General features: G+C 38.4%; 1 protein-coding gene across 1 annotated transcript; it reads right to left on the bottom strand.

Moving 5' to 3' along the window:
* Positions 1 to 7,658: 7,658 nt before the first annotated feature.
* On the bottom strand, positions 7,659 to 20,815 carry ENAM (enamelin). The gene is made up of 8 exons (XM_077751105.1): positions 20,762 to 20,815; positions 18,899 to 18,967; positions 18,730 to 18,774; positions 17,757 to 17,798; positions 16,087 to 16,359; positions 14,717 to 14,779; positions 13,198 to 13,248; positions 7,659 to 10,517 (listed from the first exon to the last, which is right to left on the bottom strand). The coding sequence occupies exons 1-8, from the start codon at positions 20,813 to 20,815 to the stop codon at positions 7,659 to 7,661; spliced, it is 3,456 nt and encodes a 1,151-aa protein (XP_077607231.1).
* Between the last annotated feature and the right edge of the window lie 468 nt (positions 20,816 to 21,283).

The following is a 21,283-nucleotide window of genomic DNA, read 5'->3' as shown; positions in this document are numbered from 1 at the left end:
CTTAAATGAGAGTTGTTGAAGAAAGATTAAAATTCATTCATAGGTTTGCTTGTTATCAGTGGGCAATTTAGCAGGAAAACACTAAGGAATCAGCATAGATGAGGCAACTGTGAAAGAAGACCCCTGGCTCTGCAGGAAGCTTATTTGATGTATGGCTCTAGCTTGTGTGAGAGGTCACTGGGCCGCTTCCATCCGGTAATGACTGAGTGTGGCGAGGATTCTAAGACGGGCTCATTCCTGGGAGACACAGGACTCTTCCGATGGGCGACTGACTTGAGGACTCCCCATCAAATGCACTAAGCATTTTTGGCTCTGCCCACCGTTAGATACTACCTACCCAACCTTCCTTCCGAGCCTCTTTCCTCCACGTGCCTCAGACCTGCATCGGGGTCTGTCAGGTCTCCAAGTCTTCTTGGGCTCCCACCCCATTTTCTCTTAGACGGACTTCTCCTTATAAGTCTCCTACACCTTTAAGCTCATCTTAGATTCTGCTTCTGCAAGGCCTAAGTTAAATAGTGGCCAATTATTTGGTATCTGGTTTAAGGATGGTGATCCTGAGCATTTTTCACATGCCGGCTGATTCCCTTATGTCCTCTCATTTAATTCTCACAGTAACTCTTTGGGTGTTTCTTTTATATGGTAAGTGAGAAAAACAATTCAGTGGGTAATTAACAATTTGACTGGTTCACTCGTCTAGTAGAGGACAATGAAAACTGAATCACTGCTGTAGCCCTAACAAATATTAATAGAGGCTCTTTTGCAGTCATGTATTGCCCACGATAACATTTTCTTACAACTCATGCAGCATTTTGAGGTTAATGTGCCCAATTCATTGATCTGTCAGAAGTCAATTATTTTGGAACTTTTTGTCCTTCCTTTTTAATTTGAATTAAGTGGATATTTTTATTAAAACATTTTTTGTGTTTATTTTTGAGAAAGAGAATCAGGGCAAAAGCAGGGAAGGGGCAGAGAGAGAGGGAGACACAGAAGCCAAAGCAGGCTCCAGGCTCTGAGCTGGAGAGCACAGAGCCGGACATAGGGCTCAAACCCATGAACTATGAGATTACACCCTCAGCCGAAGTTGTACACCTAACTGACTGAGCCACCCAGGTGCCCCTGAATTAAGTGCATATTTTTAAAAGACAGGCATAAGTGGTTACTATTGGTGAGAATGTTTTCCTTCTGTATAGTTCTTGACAAGTTAGCCACTCAGTTGCCTAAGTGAGTGCACTCAGCACCAGTAAAGAAATATTGCGTTAATTAACAGTAAGAGTAATGCTTCTGTGTACGAAGCCCTTAGAAACTAATATACCCAAACTAAGTACTCAGTTTTCACTTTAAGACTATTGTCATTTCTAACTGTTTTATACAACTTGATATTCAAAATGGAGCATAATTATACGTCTGCAGTCACAACTACACCATTGTATACATGTCCTTTTTTGTTGTTGTTAAAAAATTTTTTAAACATTTTTTCATTTTTGAGAGAGTGAGTGGGGGAGGGGCAGACAAAGACGGAGACACAGACTCCAACGCGGGGCTCCAACCGACGAGTACTGAGATCATGACCTGAGCCAAAGACACACACTGAACCAACTGAGCCTCTCAGGCACCCCTACACGTTCTTAACCAGACACACATGGCCTCCCTAACCTAGAAGCACTTGGATAGGAAAATTAACCTCTGATGCACTGCCCAGGTCTTGGCTTTGGGGTGGCAGTGTAGTATAGTGGGTAAAGCCAGGGCCTGGATTGAAATACAGACTATTCTTAGTGAATGGCAGGTCACTAAGGGCAAGTTCATTGAATCTAAGGTTGAAAAATGGGAGTGAACTATCCTATAGTGGGTTTTTTTTAATGCAAAAAACCCCAATATACATAATGTATTTATATCACTTAGTACGGCTGTTGTGGCCTTCTGTAGACTGCAGTTGGTTTTGTGTGTTAATTGTTTTTCAGCTCTTCTCTCTGCTCAGTCAACAAATGAGAGAAAAATGTAAATATGTATCAGATCAGTGATTCTCAAACTTTGACATGCATGAGACTCACCTGGAAGACTCATGGTAACAGATTGCTGGCCCCACCCCCAAGGGATTCTGATTGAGTAGATCTGGGATGCATCAGGAGAAATAGCAAGTCTCAAAAAATTCCCAGGTGAAGCTGCTGTTTGGAAATTAAGACCCTACAGCTTTAGCATTCTAATCTTCCATTGCCCCCTGGTGGTTGATTTATGAAATACAACGCGTATTCATTTTTAACACACTTTTCATTTAATGCTCGTTAACTGCCCTATGAAATAAATACTATCTTTATTTTACAAATGACAAAACTGAGATTCAAAGAGATGAAATAATCTTAATATTTTACAAATAGTATATGGATAACCTTTAGATGGATCCAAGAATCTCAGACTCCAAAGACAATGCTCTCACACAGTATGTTATCCTGTCTAAAATACATTTTCATTACATTTCCCTCAGTAATTATTTCTGAGGAAATAATTAGAAATATGGACAAAGAGGCATAAAGATATTTATCACAACATTATTAATGGTAGTGAAAATCTATAAGTAACTTTAGTGTCAAAGGTAATGATAGTATATTTCTGAATATTTCACAGGCAATGAGAGTGAAACTTTAAGTATTTTTAATTGTGTGGAAATTGAAAATACAACATGAAGAGGGAAGTGGAGGATATTTCATAAAAGAATTATTTTAAGACTCCCTCCCTCCATGCCCACTTAAAAGAAAATAGGACAAAATACTAACATTAGATGGTAGGATTATGTGTTATTTTTATTTGTTACCTTTTACTTTTCATTATTTGCCAAATATTCAACAATGAGTGTGTATCTTGTAATTAGAAAAATATTAGTCATTATTAATTTTTATTTTAATCAATTATATTAAAATTTAGGAAATTCTGGATTTCTATTCATTTATAAAATATATTTAAAGAAAAAGTGATGCTTATTTAGCATCCATTCTGTGCTCAGCACAGTGCCAGTTGTTATAAGGGATACGCAAGGATAAGAACTGGGCCTTTCTTCTTAGGAGTTTTTTTTCCGCCTTCTATAGGCAGAACTAACACAGGAAAAAACACATGATACAAAACAATGTGTGATTAAATATAAAAGATAATGTGCTGTGAGCCCTCAGGAAAGTTGGGGTTGTTAAGCCGGGGGTAGGCTTGAAGGATACAATAATGAAATAGAATGGAAGTAGAACTTTCTAGAATACATGACTCATGCAGAGAGAGAGAAAAAAGTGTGATATAAATGTAGGACTGGCCTGCTCCTCTTTCTCTTTATGTTCTCTAATCCAATTACATGCTTCATTTATGCACATTCCCTCAAGTTGGTGATACTCAGTTTTTTCAGTGGTTAAGACCTTTCTGTCCCTACCTAGTGAATGTGCAGTTGTCCCTTATTTACAGGAAATAGCCTAGCGCATCGCCGCTACAACTTTGGTCTACCAACCGGCCGATTCATCTTCACGTGGGGGCGTGTTCAGAATACAGAATCACATGTCGCACTTCAGATGATGAAATAAAAATCTACATTTCCACAAGATTCAGGTGTGCATGAAAACTTGACCAGTGCTGGTACAGCCTGCAACGTTGCCAGAAAGAACCTGAATCCTAGGTTGGGGAGACAACCGCCTGCATGGTTTTGTAGCTAAGGGACGGACAAGGTCCTACCCCAACAAAATTTCCTGCCATTATCCTATTATCCTTCTGTAACTAGCAAGGATTACATTCACCCTGTAAGGGCCTGCTTGATGATTTGGGAGGACTGAATATTGGTCAATACTTGGGAAGGAATCTTTTGCCAAGTTCACCATGGCCAATACCCGCCTTGTGCAGTGCAGAAAGGAATGAGGCATGGTTATTTGGGTAAGCTCAGAGGAAATGACTGTCCAAGTTCTGATGAAGCACAGAGATAGAGGCAGATAAAATGGGGCGATAGGACAGCAGAGGACCTTTCCTGAGGAGGTGATGGGGCATTGAGGGCAGCTTCATCAATGCCACAATTTTATCTGTGTGGATTACAGCTTCATTGCCTCCTCCTCTGTTTAAGAATTTTCCTCCACCAGCATGGAATTTTGTTGCTAGCTGAATCTCGTTTCTGGCTATGAATTTAATGTATGAGAAAAGGTCCAGTGGCCGATATTACTGGGGTGGAGCTGAGGTACAGAGGCAAGGAAAAACAGGTGGCCAAAACTAAAAGCTACATTCTGTTGTGAGATGGTGATGACCTATTTTCCATCAAGTGTAGTTTTCGTCTGAGTTTTAATTGGGCAGTGGCCTGAGTCACAGTGAAATCTTTGAGGTTTTGTGAAGGAGGGACGGAGCCGTTGATTTTAAGTCCCACATTTCTAGTTCCCCTTTTGGTTTTTAGAAACAAAGTTTGGTTTCCTGAGGGCAAGGTGGATCTCCTTTAGGGTCTTTCGGGTCATGACTGAAGGAGAGTGGGGTAAGCAAAGGCAGAGAGATGGCAAAGCAAGCAATAAAAGTAACCCAAAGGTCATCTCTTGTGAATTTTCTTTAAAAGATGTATAAAGTTAAGACTCTAACATGAGTGACTAAAGTAAAATTTGTTCAGGGGATCTGAAAACCAGAGGAAGAAGCTCCATGATAATGCCTACCAAGCTCAGTTTTCAGAGGTACCTGTCCCCACATTTCATCATCCTGCTCTTCTTCCTACTTTACATGAACAAATGTAAGGTTTCCCAGCCAACTGGATATATGGCCAATATCTAGACAAATCTACTGTAGGCTGTGAGACAAAAAAGCTTATAAAGCAAGTGTGTGTTAGTTTTGCTGGATTCTCTTCTGTGTTGGTTACCCTTGGGTATTATTTTCTTGTTCTCTTTTTACTTTATTGACTAAAGACACCACCAGGATATAGCCAGTCATTTTAGAACCACTGGATGACAGCCACTAGACATAGGAACTCACCCTATGAGGGGCTGTGGTGGTAGGGTGTGGGTGCTAGAGGAAAAGGGGATCACTATCAGAGACTTCCATATTGAGTGTGTGCACCTTAACCTTAGAATTGACTTTGAAAGCTCATTAATAACTTACCAATGGCACAAAGAATAATCACTTTACTGTGAGAAACTCGGGCCTGGTATTCAGCCGGTACAAGGATACTTGAGCTGATGAGGTAAAGTGATGTTCGATAGAGACATCTCCCCACCTCCGTTTTTTTTTTTTTTCACTCTATATTCTTAGATTCAATGGATATTTTTGTCCCACTGTGCTTTTACATTTTACATTATGGAAATCTTAGATGATAATTTAAGTCATGGTGCCTCATGGATGAAGATATCTGCCAAAACAAATGATTCATATGTTTTATAAAATATTTAAGTGAATGCATATTTTACAGTGAAAGTATTCATATCTAGATTAAAAAATCATGTGGAAAGAAAGTGAAACAAAACCTGTAGTTTTATTTTAGTAAGGATAATTCTTAAGAGACAGTTTTATATAGAAAAAGGTAATGATTTTTCAGTGTGTGATTAAAATATAAAAGTGTGGGTGGTGGATTTTAACAACTGGTCGATGGCTTGCATAATCTACCTCTAAGATCGCTTCTAATCCTGAGATTCTATGTTGCTGAGTATATAAAGCTACAAAGTATGACATGGCTAATTCAGTATCCCATATGGTTTGCCCATAGGAAAAGCACACCACAGGATTTTAATGGGAGCTTGAAAAGCCCTTAAAATTGGTCAATTAATATTTATTGATTATCTACTATATGCAAGACACTGTGCCAAGAACTTCAGAAGACTCAAAGCACAAGATTCCTTTCCTCTTAAACTTTTCAACATTGTATATTCTCAAATTTCTGAGATCTTCTTATGAAATCTCTCCCAGGAAATTTTCTCCTAAGAAACTCCTTAGAGTTAGAAGTAACTTTCTAGATAATTCCAAGAATTCTCCCCCTCTAAGAAGGAATCGACAGATAGTAGGCCAAAATGTTGTTATTAAAAAACAAAACAAAACACCTAGATATATATTCTAAGCAAGGTAATACAGAGATATCTACTTTACAAAATAATTTACACCATTTAATCAGGATACAAAGAAAATATGTCTGCAAATAATTCTTCCAGGACATGAAGAATAAGTCTTTATGTTGATAGTAGCATACACTGGTAGAATAATTTCTATTATGCTATTAAGGAAAACTGGCCATTGGATGTTTCTCTTATATGGTTAGGATGATGTTTCCCAAAATGTACTCTCCAAATCCTGCAGAGTATGCATTGGTGATGGGGTGTGGCAAGCCCTACATTGTGTTTTAGTTTATTGATTTCTTTTGAGAGAAAGAGAGAGAGACAGAGAGAGAGACAGAGAGAGAGAGAGAGGGAAGAGGAGGGTCAGAGAGAGAGAGAGAGAGAATCCCAAGCAGACTCAGTGAGTGCAAAGCCTGACATGGGGCTTGAACTCATGAAGTATGAGATCTGACCTGAGCAGAAATCAAGAGTCGGATGCTTAACCAACTGAAACACCCAGCTACCCCAAGGCCACCACTTTTTATCTGGGTGCTCAGTCCCAGAGTGGCAGTATTTCCCTCCCCACGTTCCTAAGCCTTGTCTCCAGATCGCTAGTTCTAGGTAACTAGCCTGTCTTCCCCACACTTCTTGAATGTCTTCCTCCGGCTAAGCTGTGTCTACCTGGTAAAGGCCATAAGAAAATTAAAAATAAGAGTAGGTACCAGTGTCTCCTATTTCTGAAATATATTCTACAATGATGGTTAGGCTGGGTCAAAAAGAGTAGGGTAGGATTTGGAGAGTAGATACAAAAAGGAGCAGAGATATGTAGTATTAAGATATGAAAATGGAGTAGCAGGGAAAAAAGATAAATAGAAAAGAAAAAAGTCAGAGAAGAAGAGGATTGGTTGACAAGTGATCCATTAGGAGACAGAACAGAAAGGTGGAAAGAGGCAAAGACATAGCAAAGTAGGTAGACATAAAGACTAGTAATGTTTGAAGATTGCTTAGTATGTAAGAAATGACAGAAAGTGGGACAGATAGGGAAGACAAAAATAGGATGCAAAATACAGAACAGTTGACAGAAAAAAAGACGGAAGGAAGAAAGGAAATGATAGTGGAAGAAAAAAGAAAAGAGAAAAGTAGTGGAAGAAAAAAGGGGTCAAAAGAATATTAACTAGGGAAAAAAACTGAGAAAGACCAACACAAGAAAAAAGTGTACAATCATTTGGATTATACTGATGTATAGATCTCCATACATAAAATGGAAATTTCATCTGCCTTTCTATCTTGCAAAACCAGAGAATTTTGCAAGTATGGAACTTTGAGAGAAAAGGGAAGATTTACCAAACAAAGGAAATTAACCCAGACAAGCGGCTTCCACATTTCAAGGATGAAGGTCATAGCCTTTCTGCTTCTTTTTAAGGTCTGTGCTAATTAGTGATAGTACTGAATCTAGCAATCCCCAGGGGCCCAATCTTACCAGCATCACCTGGGCCACTACCTCTATTGCTAGAATGGGGAAGAACTTAAGGATCACCAAGAGGTTAGGAGAAAAAGTTGGGAAACCACTGTAGAATACCAGATGTAGAATATCAGATATAGAATATCAGGTATTTTCCTTCCCCAAAGAATGCTTGGTTGGGATAATCCCTAGGCCTGAAGTAGTAAGCAGTCTTGCACATGGTCCTGTGGATTGGTCTCTATTTGAAGAGTATCAAATGAAGTGTGTTCATCTGCATTAAGTGGGTCTACATTTATACTCTGAAACTGTGCCCCAGTAGCTAACCTAGACAATGAGTTAGGACTTTCAGTAGGCATAATTGGATCTTCATCAAATGGGCCTTGCCTTCCAATGTCAGATGTAGTTCCAGGGCTGGAGGAATGATACTTTGCTAATTTGGAGCCAAAGCATGGTAACTGTAGGATGCTTGATGGTCTTTGTTGCTGTCTTTCACCCTCATTTCCTTGTATTTCACTTAGGATTCCTTCTGGATTGGGACCTTCATCAGGTGTACCCATAACAAGCTGCTCAGGAGTAAGGTCAACAGTTCTTTCATTGAGCTGGTTGTCTTCAAATATTTGTTCCAAAGCATTGTTCCCATCTCCTCCAAGATCACCTTTGAGGCAAGGCATATTCTTTGATTGAAGGGAACTGGCTTCAGGAAAGGGCATAATTCCCCTTTGGCTCAGCTGATTCTTCATAGAACATGGCGTGTTCCTCCTCAGAGTGGATACATCATCTCTGAAAGGACTTGGGTTTTGACTTTCTCCAGGCAGTCTTTTCTCTGAGCTGTTTCTTTGGCCAGGTAGGTTGCTGGGAGGGGAGATGGCGTTCCCTGCATGTTCAGTATGACTGTCTTCTGTATACAGAGGGCTGGTGTCTTGGTTCTCCCCTGGTGCAAGGCCGAAGGACGGAGTGTAGTCCTGTAGAGCAAGTGGATCATCCTTGTGTCCTGTGGAGCCACCAGCACAGCAAGGGCCTCTCTGGCTTAGATGAAATACATGTGCTTCTTTTTGACCTGCTGGGTAACTTGGAGGAATTAAGTCTGGGAAAGCCAACTGTTCTCCCTCTGGTGAATTTAACCTAGTAATTTGCAGGCCATAATTCAAATTGTCACTTTCATGCCATGTTGGATTTTTCTGAAGCCCAGCTGGGGTATTGCTAGGATAGGGCTGGTTCTCTTTTTGGAGTGGTGGACTAGGGGGAGCTTTGTGTAAAGTTGTCGGCCGATCCCAAAAGTTTCTGTTAAAATATGGCCTTCTTTCTTTCTGCCCTTGGGCTTGAATCCCATGGTCCCAGGAGTTCCAAGAAGGAAATAGAGTGCTTTCTTCTTGTCCAACGGCATTATTAGCATAATAGCCCCTGTTCTCCACCGGTGGTGGTACAGTAGGAGCTGTATTATATGATGGAAAATTCTCATCTTGGTTCCAGGGATAAAATTCACCATAAGGGAAATCCTCCCTGGGTTTTGATGGATTATCCAAGGAATAGGGAAGGTATTCTTTTGGTTGATTTGAGGTATATTGCTCACCTTCATAGTGTCTAACTGTTGGGCCTTCTTTAAAGCTCGGCTCCTCCATACCCCATCTACTTTGACCTGGAAAAGATTCATCTCCATTTGGATCAATTGGGTCCTCTTCATTATAAGGAACTGTTTCTTTCAGGTCTGGAGTATTCATGGGGTACAGTGAATTTTTGGGTTGCCCCATAGTATTGGGGGAATCATCTCTCTCATCCCATGTATTGCTTCTAAGGTATGGTGAGTTTTCCCTGGGATTATAAGAGTTATAGTCAGGGTAGTAAACACCTCCCCTCGAGCCACGGGAAGGATGAGGTAAGTGTTCTTCCTGCATCCCGGGATCTTCCTTAATAGGTGGAGAGATTCCTTGATGATTCCAAATATTTCTTCCAGCAGGAAAATGTTCTCTTGCAGGAGAAGGGATTTCCTCAGGGTATACACGTTGATATGTACTGTGCTTTAATTCTGGTCGATTAATTTCTGATTCATAAGGGATTCTTCTTGGCTCCAAAATAATCCCTTTGGGCAAATTCTGGCTTTGGGTTTGTCCATCAGAATTTGGGGCTCTTTTGGACTCTCCTCTTGGGTAATAAGAGTTTTCATGTTGATTAACAGAATTAAAATTTGGGACTAGCATGTTACTCTCAGGATGAAGCAGTTTATAGTTTGATTTATTAACTCCATAATCTTGAGAGTTTCTCCAGGGGCCAGATGGATCCCTTGTAGGAATGACTATTCTTTCTTTTGGACCTACTGGTTTCTCTGCTGGATTTTGGATTTTTTCACTGCGGACAACAGTATCATGTTTGGGACCCAGAGGAGCAACATTTGTTCCCATAGGATGTTTATTTGGTCCCTGAGGCTTTCTTCTGATGTTTCCTGGATTTCCTGTATGAGTGGGGGAATTGCCTCTTGCAGTAGAAGCATAAGCTTTGCGATAAATCGGATTTCCTGAACGAACTGCTTGTTTGCCTTCCAAAGCAAAGGAGTTCCACCGAGGACCCCTTTGAACCTGTTGATTTCTGTAAAAAGGCCCATTTTGTCTACGTCCCATGATAGTACCAGTGGGACGCCATTGTCTTCCTGCAGGAAAACTTCGGATGTTAGGATTTGGATAGTTTTCATAAATATTTGGCTGACTTGGTCCCCACGAGATTTGAGTTCTCTGTACTCCCTGGCCTGAAACATTAACTGTAGGGGGTGAGATAACCCCATTTTGAGCCATAGGATTACTCACAGTGTTTGGGCCATGGCCACTGTTACCTGTTGGGCTGGTGTCATTTCTGCCCTGATTTCCTCCAGGTGCATTTGGTTGAGTAGAATTAGTCTCAGGACCTGTTGAATTACCCGAGGGTTCAGTGGGTGGACTCTCTGTTTTGGGAGGGTCTTTTTCTTTGGGTTTTTCAAAATCTTGTTCAAACATCTCTTCTGAATAATAAGGAGGACGACCCCCAAATCCCTGATATCCAAAATATCCAAAGTAAGGATTCTGTAAGGAAGAAGATGGAAATCGGTAATTATTATTTGTTTCCCACCATGGTGTTGCTTGGAATTTTTTTAATGTGATAGGGAAATCAGCCACATGCTTCTTTTAAAACTATTAGCTATACTTCCTTTCTTGAAAGTCAATTCCTCCTTGGTTTCCATGACCCAATTCCCTTCCAGTTCTCTCTTCTGGTACTCTAACTTTCTGACTGTCACTTTTCAGTTTTCTCTTCCTAGGCCTGGATCCTAAATCTGAGGGGTGTTTGTTTGTTTTTAAAAGATTCCATTTTCTGTCCCTCTCATTCTGCTGTTCTCATTTTATACATCTGCCTTGAGCAATCTATTGCAGGCCAATTTTTTTCAATGTAGACATATACCAGTGACTCCTAAAGCCATAAGTCTGGTCCTTGACACTCTCTCCTGAGGCTAAGGCAGGAAGACTGGGTCACTAAAGATCTCATGGGCACCTCCAAATGAATGTACCCAGAATCGGACCTATCTGTCCCCAAACTTCCTTCTCCAACTTTCTGTATCTAAGCAACACTCACCACTATGGACCCAGTTTCCCAGGTTTCTGCTTTGTATTTCCCCCAGCTGATTAATAACCAAGTCCTATAAAATCTAAACTCTCATCCTGTCCCCTCTTCCTTTATCCCCAGTATTCTTGAACTACTGCAATAGTTTCTTACTGGTTACTCTGAGTATAATTGTACTTTCCTCTAATCTTTCCTGTCCATGGCCATCAGAACAAGAACAGTAGAGGCTGGGGGGAACTCCTGTCACTTTCCTTTTTTAAAAAAAGTTTAATGTTTATTTTTGTGAGAGAGAGAGAGAACAGGGGAGGGGCAGAGAGAGAGACACAGAACTTGAAGCAGGCTCCAAGCTCTGTGCTGTCAGCACAGACCCCCAGGCAGGGCTTGAACTCGCAAACTGTGAGATCAGGACTTGAGCTGAAGTAAGATGTTTAACTGACTGAGCCACCCAGGCTCCCTATGTCACTTTTCTCTTTAAATATTATTTAAAGTTGCCCCTACCTTACAGGATAAACTCTAAATCCCATAGCATAACATCTAAAACAGCATAGCATGGTCTAAAGAGTGGAGCTCTAAACAGATATGGGTTAAAATCCCTGTTCCATCAGTATTAATAGTATGCTCCTAGGCTACCCTCAGTTTATTATAACTTTGGTTACTTGTAAACTCAAGATAATAAAATAATATCTATCTTATAAGTTGTCATGAGGGTCAAAAGAGATACCATATTGTACAGCTCAGTGCCTGGCACTTAGGAAGCACCTAACAAATGTTATACATTATATAACACCACCACCACCAATAATTTTTTATAATCATCTGGCCCATAATTATATCCAGCTTCATTTCCTCCCCCTTATACTTTGTGCAGTTGCAAATCACAACTACTACTGCAGCACTATTCACAATGGAATCTAAATGTCTCTCTACAGATGAATGGAAAAGGCAAATGTGGTAAAGCCACACAATGGAAAGCTATTCAGCCTTAAAAAAGAAGAAAACTTCAATATATGACACCATGGATAAACTTTGAGGACAATATGCTAAGTGAAATAAGCCAGTCATGGGAGGAGGGAAATAAACTTCTTAATGCATATGCTAACTGCCTGGGCCATTCGGACTTATTTTCTCATACTATCTTTTTGAAAATTTGAAATGCCAGTTTCTGGGTTGCATACAATGATCTGAATCACTTTATCTGGTAATTCCAATTTCAAAAGGATATTTTTATTTTATTTTTTAGCTTTTTGATTAAAAAAGTGTATATATGTATGCAATCTTTACACCCAACATGGGGCTCAAACTCATGACCTCAAGATCAAGAGTCACATGCTCTTCCAACTGAGCCAGCCAGGCACCCCTCAAAAGGATATTTTTAAAAACACCTTATGCCCTGGCTGATGTAGTAATTTTCAGTGTCATGATTTTAACTCCTTGCTCCTTTCCTTACCCCCTCATCTCTCAGAGCTGTCAGGTTCTCCCTATTTCACTGAGAACATATCACTGTTTAGAGGAAAATACGAAGTAAGCTCCTGGAGAAGAATTCCATGCCATAATCACTATAATGACTTTTTTTTGATGACATTGAGCTAGACTATTTTAATAGTACATCACTCTGTGACATGCATTTGGCTCTTCTACTGTGCTGTGGTAAAGAAACCATTGGATAGGACGTCAGAAGACTTACTATAGGGCCACTGTATCCACCCACTCAGTGGGTGAAATTGAATAGTGATGTATCCTCTTTAGGCTTCAACTTATTTGTATAATGAAGGAGTTAGATGATTACTTAATTCCCTTCTGGGGATAACTTTCTAGGATGTGTTCACTTCCTTCTCTTAGTTGCCCCATCACTGTTCTAGAGTCCAGTACCAACCTGGAGCAAAGGTTATTAGGTCAGACTTCTTAGAGAAATAAAAAGAGAGAAATAGGGAGAAGAGAGAGGAAGAGGAAGGGACAAAGAGAGGGAGAGACAGAGGTTGGTACCCATAGAGGAGGAATAATGTATCACATTTATATTTGTTACTGGATGTTTTTCTTATATCATGGGCACTTGAGCTACAAATGCATGTGTTGAAATTTAACCTTTTTAATAGATTGGAATAAAAAATCAGAGACTCATGTGGGGAAGGCAGCTTTACTTGTACTCACCCCTCCTTCTTCATTGCTGACTGGTGGACGTCCAAAACCTGGTGGTACTCTCTGAAAGGTGAACACCATAATGAATGCAAGAGAAAACCACATTCTACGCTACCATTTGTTTGTGAGACTCAGGTGTCTTAAAAGATTTCAAGTCAGTGACTGGGTGTTAGCATTATTAGTTTTTAGCTTTTGAATCATTAGCTCTCACAATCCACTATAAATTATAATTATAACTAATTATAATTATAATCCACCAGTGAATATTGGTAAATATAAAGGTTTCAGCTGAATTCTAAATTATCCTACTCAAAATACCATGTATGGATGCATTTCCTAGCAGTCACCCCATCCCATTACCTCCAACACACACACACACACACACACACACACACACACACATACACACACGGAGAGAGAGGATGAGAGAGAGAGAGAGAGTGAGAGAGAGAGACTTGAGTGCTGTTAGGATCTAAACATCCATGTTAGAACATGTAACAATGGAGATTAAATAATGATGCTATCTTCAGAGTCTATATCACATTAAGGATGACAAACTGCCAATTCTCCTGGATTATTATGCTAACTTTTTAATTTGATCAATGTTTATTTTCCTAATCTAACTTGGAGGCTGAATGCTTGGAAATCAGTCCAACTCCCACAGACCTTCAGGAAATCCCATGTGGATGACATAATAGTTCAGCATGAGGATCATGCTTCTCTGTTTTTTAAATCTTCACCTGGTACTACTACTGCCTTAGTTTTCTTAGTTCAGTATGGCCAGTGAAAGGAAGACACTCTTGTAAGGGAAAAAAAAAGGTAAGGAACATTTCTTATTCCTTGAAATGAATTGTTCCTAATTGATAAGAAGGTGTCTTGGTTATAGAATTATAGAGAAGAAAAAACAATGCCATAGCTGGAAAAAAAAGCCACCAAATGTTTGTTGTTTCTGTTAGTTTAACAGCAACTGGCCTTTAAACTTTTCTTTAGTTCAAATAGTTTATTTTGTGATTTATATTTTTAATGCCTGTGATTCAATATTGTTTTATTTTAATGATTTTAAACTTTAAAGGATTCTTGCAAATATTATTTTGCAAGATTCTTTACACTGAAATATCTGTGGCTAGAAATAATAAATGGTGAAAAGACCTTAGTCTAATCATAGCTTATCTTATGATTGTCAAACTCCCTTTTGTCTCAATTTCCCTACTCATTTAGTGAAGATAATCTTTGTGTTTTCTAATCTCTTAGGGAAGTGGGGGAATAGTAGCAAAGTAGCGCAATCTTTTAAAATTAATTCATTAATTAAATTATTAGTAGTTGTTTGGTGATTGTTCATGTCTCCAATTTGTCTGAGTAAAATATTCATTAAAAAATTTTTTTCCTGAATGATTAATGATATGATGACTTTTTTCCATACTCTGTACCAACTGGCACATAGCATTCCATTTAGAGAGTATGAACTCATATTAGTTAGAGATATGACCTGCTAATATTATTTTTCATTTCTAGTATAAAGAAAAAAACTCACATGTGGAAGTTGCCATGGTGGCTGTTGATAGAGAAACATCCCATTGCCAAATGGTGGGAATGCCTAAAAGGAAAGAAAGAACCATAGTGATGTGAAACTGAGAAGGATAAATGGAAAAGGAAACAAATCTGTTAAACACAATTGTTTGAGGGGCGCCTGGGTAGCTTAGTCGGTTAGGCGTCCGACTTTCGCTTGGGTCATGATCTCATGGTTCATGGGTTCGAGCCCCACGTCAGACTCTGTGCTGACTGCCAGCTCAGAGCCTGGAGCCTATTTCAGAGTCTGTAACCCCCTCTCTCTCTGACTCTCCCCTGCTCACTCTCTCTCTCTCTCCTAGAAATAAATAAAAAAATATTAAAAAAAAAAACCCACAATTGTTTGAAACTTGGGAGTCTGCATCTCCCTTTGCATTAAACTGCAATTTTCTATTTTTAGGGCTGAGATCATAATAATAATAGTAATAAATAATAGCAATTAATATTATTGAACACTTATGTTCTAGGTACTATACTGAGAATTTTATAGTGGTAAACTTATTTAATCCTCACATAAACCTAGAAGATGTGTGCTAAAGACATTATTTCCTTTTCACTGAAGATTTTGAGGTTCAGAGAAGGTAGGTCATTTGCCCAAAATCTCTCAGTTGGTAAATGGTCCAGGAGTGTCTTTTCATTTAATTTTGTGTTATCTCATCTGTAATAGTGTCTGATAATAAATAAATAGTGTCTGTTGATTGACTAAGAGACAGCATTTTGAAAGCTCCACATTGGATGTTATCTAGAGAAACCATTTGTACATCTTCTTGAAGTCGGAATTATTTATGCCACCCAGAAGTACCGGAAGCAGTATTACCTTTCAAGGCACTATTTTAGATCATCAAAACATAGGTCTGGAAGAGACATAGAGATCATTTCTTTACTCATGGGGAGCCTGAAGCTCAGAAAGGTAAAGTGACTGCTCAAGATCATACAAGTAATAAGGGCTGGGGCTAGAACTCGATCTCTGTTCCTTGATTCTTCTGTTAGTGCTTATGTCACAATTTCATGCTGTCTCTGCATTGTAAAAAAAGCTTCTTTAAGGAAATGATGTTTTGGTAATTTAAAAAAACATGTAAAACACTTGTTGGTAGTTTTTTTCCTGATAATTTGTAATCAAACAAACGCTGGAGGTAACTTGCCAGGCAACTTTGGATAGGCAGTACAGCATCGTGTTAGAAGAAAGTGGCAAAACTGAAGATTCTATTTCATACACAGCGGCATGTGTATTGAGGAACATTGGAGAATGTGTGTATGCGGGGGTGGTATGGCTTTCCAGATCCCTCCGAGCCCATTTATTGACACTGGCTTGGAGTTTTGCTAGGCAAGCCTCACCTGAGGTGGCTGGCCTTCCTCTTCTGGCTGTGCTGGGGTAGGTGATGGCTGCTTTAAAGGCCGCTTTGGTGGTGGCTTTTTCGGTTGAGGCTGGTTGGTTTTCTGGGTCTCTGGGACTTGATCAGTTTTGCTCTTTTGGCGTTTGGGTGCTGAGGGAGAGGAGGGTTTCTGTGGGCGTCCCATGTTTGGTGGTGGTTGAGGCCACATAGGCATCTGATACTGTGGTACGAGCTGAGGCATACCATTTCCATACAAGGGGCCCAGCTGCGCCATCTGTGAGGGTAGCAAATAACAGTCAAACCGTAGGACAGCTGACATTCCAGCTTTTCTCAGCCTGTAATGTCTGTCTCTAAAACAGCCAAAATCTTAAAAATTCTATGAAACTTAATTCAACAATGGAAGCCTCAAGATCTTTAGTAGTTCTTTAAATGTTGTCTTATAGAAATGAATTTCAGTCTTCTAGAAAACTAACCAAAGAAACAAAACAACAGACAGAATTAGGTGAGAAATTTCAGCTTAAGAATTTGGCTGATAATTTTCTAACTCCGAAGCGCTGACTCCCATAAAAAGTCAGGTTACAGAGGACTTGGTGTCACATTTGAAACTGTGACTTGTTATTGGCTGGGAAAGGAGAAAAAGCAAAAAGGAGATAAAGGAAGTAAAAATGAGAAGCAGGAAAAAAAACCAACGAAAGAGAGAGAGAGAGAGAGAATAAAAATTCTCTGGGTGTAAGCATCCTTATGTGGTGCCTCTGGTTTTTGGTTATTGGTGAATTTTCATTAATTCCATTTTCATTATCAGAATCTCCACAATTTCAAGGTTGGAAGGGAAACAAACATAGTCATAATCTGAAGAAACTAATTTATGAATTGACCTCCTACAATGTCAGTTCTCATTCAAACATCATTGCTTTGTTTTAACACCAGTGTTAAACACAGTAAAACCAAGAGTGAGAGTTTAAAAGAGTTGTGCCAATCAATAGTTGAAGAGAAAATTGACAACGATGATGATTATAGGTGAGAAGCTTTCAAAGAGAATGACTTGAATAAAGGATTAAGAAAAGTTGATCAAGTCCTTGCTTTTTCCTCCCAGTGGTTCTCATGATCATCACAAAAGTCAAGAGTGACATACAGTATGGTAGTACTTTCATACAACTTTGTCAGAAAACTTATGCCAAAAGATACAATTGATACATGATTTATTATTAGTTGGTTCTAACAATTAGCACTAGTGGTAAGTATAATCTAAATTTATTTAAATAAGATAAAAATTTATTTCATAATTTTAGTGTTATTTTTCAAGATAATCCAAATAAAATTGACCTCCCCACACACCTGGAGTATTTACTACGCTATTTTTTGTCCTTATTATTTGTGAATATATGTTGTGTGATCTTTTCCCAGAACAAATTTCTCTTGGATGTAAAGAATGTTGGTAATTAATAAGTGATTTTATTTACATGAGAGAATAACAGTAATAAATAAGAAGAAAATCCGGGGTAATGAGACAGGTGAAATGATTTTGTCCCCCTTGAAACTCTTATAATGACTACATTGTAATTAAAACATGTGGATAGCTGTTGGTATCTTTATTAGCTATGAAAAACCTTATAATGTAATTATCTATATATAAACAAGAAATTATCAGAAATAATACAAAGCAGAACTTACATGTGGGGAGTTCATAAAGTTGAATTGACCATATCGCATCATCTGTGACCAAAGGAATCCATTAATGTGGTATAAAGTGAAAACATATTATCTAATCAATCTACAAATCACCAGAAATAAACTGAATGTCTGATTTTAACATAAAACAGTCACATCTTTTACTAGTTATGCATGAATTTAAAATAAGTATGCAATTTAAAAAAACTATGTCACTTTAATTTTTAAGCCAGAATGTTATTTTGAGAAGAACCAATGTAGAGTAATAGAGAATAAAAATCTTGTCTACTTTGAAGTTTTTGAATGTTCTAATTAACTTTGGAAATTCGAGTATTGAAAATGTGATAATTCTATGAAAAAGATGCCACCTGGGTGGCTCAGTCGGTTGAGCGTCCGACTTCGGCTCAGGTCGTGATCTCACAGTTCGTGGGTTCGAGCCCCGCGTTGCGCTCTGTGCTGACAGGTAGCTCAGAGCCTGGAGCCTGTCTTCCAATTCTGTGTCTCCCTCTCTCTCTGACCCTCCCCTGCTCATGCTGTCTCTATCTCTCTCTCAAAAATAACTAAAACATTAAAAATTTTAAAAAAGAGAGAAGAAAAAGATGATTCTCCTTTCTGATGTGTGTTGAATTTGGCTAATGATTTTGGCTATGAGTCATGTCGAAGATATTATATGCCTATGTGTCTACCTTGGTACAAATATCTACCTTTGTTAGCTTGAAAACTTAACAGAGAAGCCAACACGACCTATACTTGAACACAAATTTACATTTACCTTGGAAAGGAATATTGAAGTACATAGGTAGTATGGTGCTGAAGAAATTACTACTTTGCCTTGATTTGAGAGTTTAAGTCTTTCAAATTTCCCTCCCTCCATCTCTTTCTTAAGAAATTTTATATTTCAAAAGGTTTTCCCTATTTTAACGGACTCTCAAGACAGGGCTTACAAATATTCTCCCCAGAGACTGAGTATACATACCTCCTCACTTTTACTGCTAAATCCAGGCATTCGGGGCATTTGCATCTGGAAATGAAAGAATATTGGTGACAAATTCAGAACATAAGTTGAAATAAACCCTGTAATTATCCCCAAGCTATTTAACAATAGAACACAAAAAGGGAAGTCCTAAAAAAATTTCAATACTCACTGGCATAGCAATAGAATTACCAAGCAGACCTAGAAAGACCAGGAGAATCTTCATTTTTCCACTTGGTACCTGAAATACAAAACTGGATTTTATTTTTGGAATGTGAAATAATTTCACTGGCGGCATTCTGCCTAGCTGTCTGTTAAGGAGAGTGTAGAAACAGACCATAATGGGGGCCTCTGCCGCCATTTTTAGTTTATGTTGAGAAACTACTAGTTATTACTTGGTACTACTCTAGGCTGTGAAAAGAGTCTGATTAAAAAGGAAAGATAAAAATGATAGAGAGAGGGAGGGAGAGGTTGATCCCTCAAGATGGGAAGATGGGAGATGGTTTATAGCACTGGAATATGGAGATTAGAAATTAAGAGTTTACCTGAAATACATAAATATTGCTGATTTTGAGTTCTTGTTGCTATGCTGGCTTAGAATGGCATAGTAACGTCTAATTATAATCACCATTCAGAATAATCTCAGTTTCAGCAAAGGTGCAATCCCAAATCAGTACTTTTACCTACTTTCTAAGATGCCATAGACAACATTCCATGATATAAAGGCAAATTAAATAAGCTGGAATATTCCAGAATCTCACTCTTTTCTTCTTTCTCCTGGTGTTTCTTTTATTATTTTATCTTTAAAAACATCACTTCTGCTCAAGAGCTGGTCAGAGAAATAGAAAAATATAGGCAAAGCTATATTTTTCTCTTTGTTAGACACTGATTAAACATATAGAGGAAAAGATTGAATTTATGGACTTATGTGTGAAGTTTGAGAATGTTTTCATGGGTTTCATTTATCCCACTCCAGTTAATTATGCAAGCCTTGTATAATTAAGACTTGTAGTTACAACTCTGAACAAAGTTTTTTTTCCTGAAATATTTACTTGTGTAATTTCTTAAGAAAACTTTGCTCTGTTTGCATGTATAATAGAGGAAAATAAAGGTTTTAATCAGAATGATTGATTTCATGATACATAAGATACAACACAATTCCCAGCATAGTAACCAGCACGTAGGCACCAGTAGTTGCTCAGTCTTTTTGTTACTCTTTCCTTTTCCTGGACATGAAATGCATGTGGAAGTATTCTGAGCCAATGCTCACCCTTCTGTTTGCTTCCCATAGGAGCAATATAATTTAAGGACACTTCAGCATTTTCCTAAATTATAGGTGCAATCAATTACCTTTAACATATCAGAGAAATCAAGAGAGTTCAATTAAATAAAGGAAGCAGGAATATGTAAATGCCCTTCCTGCTAATTAAAGATTTTCAGAATCATGACATTGTAGAAAATTAAAAATAACAACTGAAACTATTGTCTTCAGTACAGGCTAAAAACATGAAGAAGCTAATAAAGAGGATATTGGTAAATGCTTTCCTTTATAAATCTACTTTCTAAGATCATGGCCCAAGATTTGGAGGAAGTTGTTGGTTGTTTAATTTCTCTCTTACTTAATCATCCATTTAATCTCTATAGTAGCTGTCACTGAGACTCCTGATAATGTTACACACTTAAGTAGGAAGATGTGGCCTTCTATTTTGCCAATACAAAATGCCACTCACTTTCTCTTTTGTAAAATTAATATATTATGCTGGACAACTTATAGCTTCCTGTCTCTCTAGAAGTTCATGATTGAACGAAAGTCTATGATTGGTTTATTTTTAATTGAAAATAACACTCATAATGGTTGCTACGGAGTACAAAGACTATGCGAGTTCTTACTTCTTTGTCCCATCTGTGAATTCAGATGCTCTTTGTTTCTTCTGACACATTTAAATAGTGTGTTACTCGCTCAAGTGTACTTCTGACAACTTTTAGTTTGATATGTGACCTGTACGTGTTCTAAAAAATGAATATAAATACTCACCAAGTTATCTAGCTTAGGAATAGAGGCTCCATGGCCATGCTGGAGCAGCAACATTTTTTCACCCAAAATTTGAAAAATATAGGTTTGGTATAAGAGGAAACTCAAATATAGAAATGAAACAAATAAATGAAATGAATAGCAAGACCTCAGCTCTATGGCAGCACATGTCGTATTAGTTATTTTATCCAATCAGAGCCCTATTAGAGGGATTTAAAAATCAAGCTGAGTCTTCTATTGCTTTAAGGGAAGGCTGAAAGGTAAATCAGAGAGAAAATGAGCCAGGAACAATATTTTGAGGTACTTCTAATGCAATGCTGACAAAATTTGACTGCTCTATATGCAGATGTACGAAAGCATAGTGTTAAATGAGATCTAAGTAGGTCGGAAGGAAAGTTAGAAGAAAAATAAATCTACCAAATAAACCAAAGAGTTTAAAGTTTTATCAGGAGATCAGTATGCAAAAATGACTATACAACCAAGATCAAAGAATGCAATAAGGAAGTCAACCAATATCTATGAATT

The sequence above is a fragment of the Crocuta crocuta genome, unplaced genomic scaffold (genome assembly GCF_008692635.1).
Source record: "Crocuta crocuta isolate KB4526 unplaced genomic scaffold, BGI_CrCroc_1.0 scaffold1, whole genome shotgun sequence".
In the NCBI taxonomy this organism is placed as follows: domain Eukaryota; kingdom Metazoa; phylum Chordata; class Mammalia; order Carnivora; family Hyaenidae; genus Crocuta; species Crocuta crocuta.
Note: the sequence above shows the minus strand (reverse complement) of the source record. Positions and strands in the feature narration are given on the sequence as shown.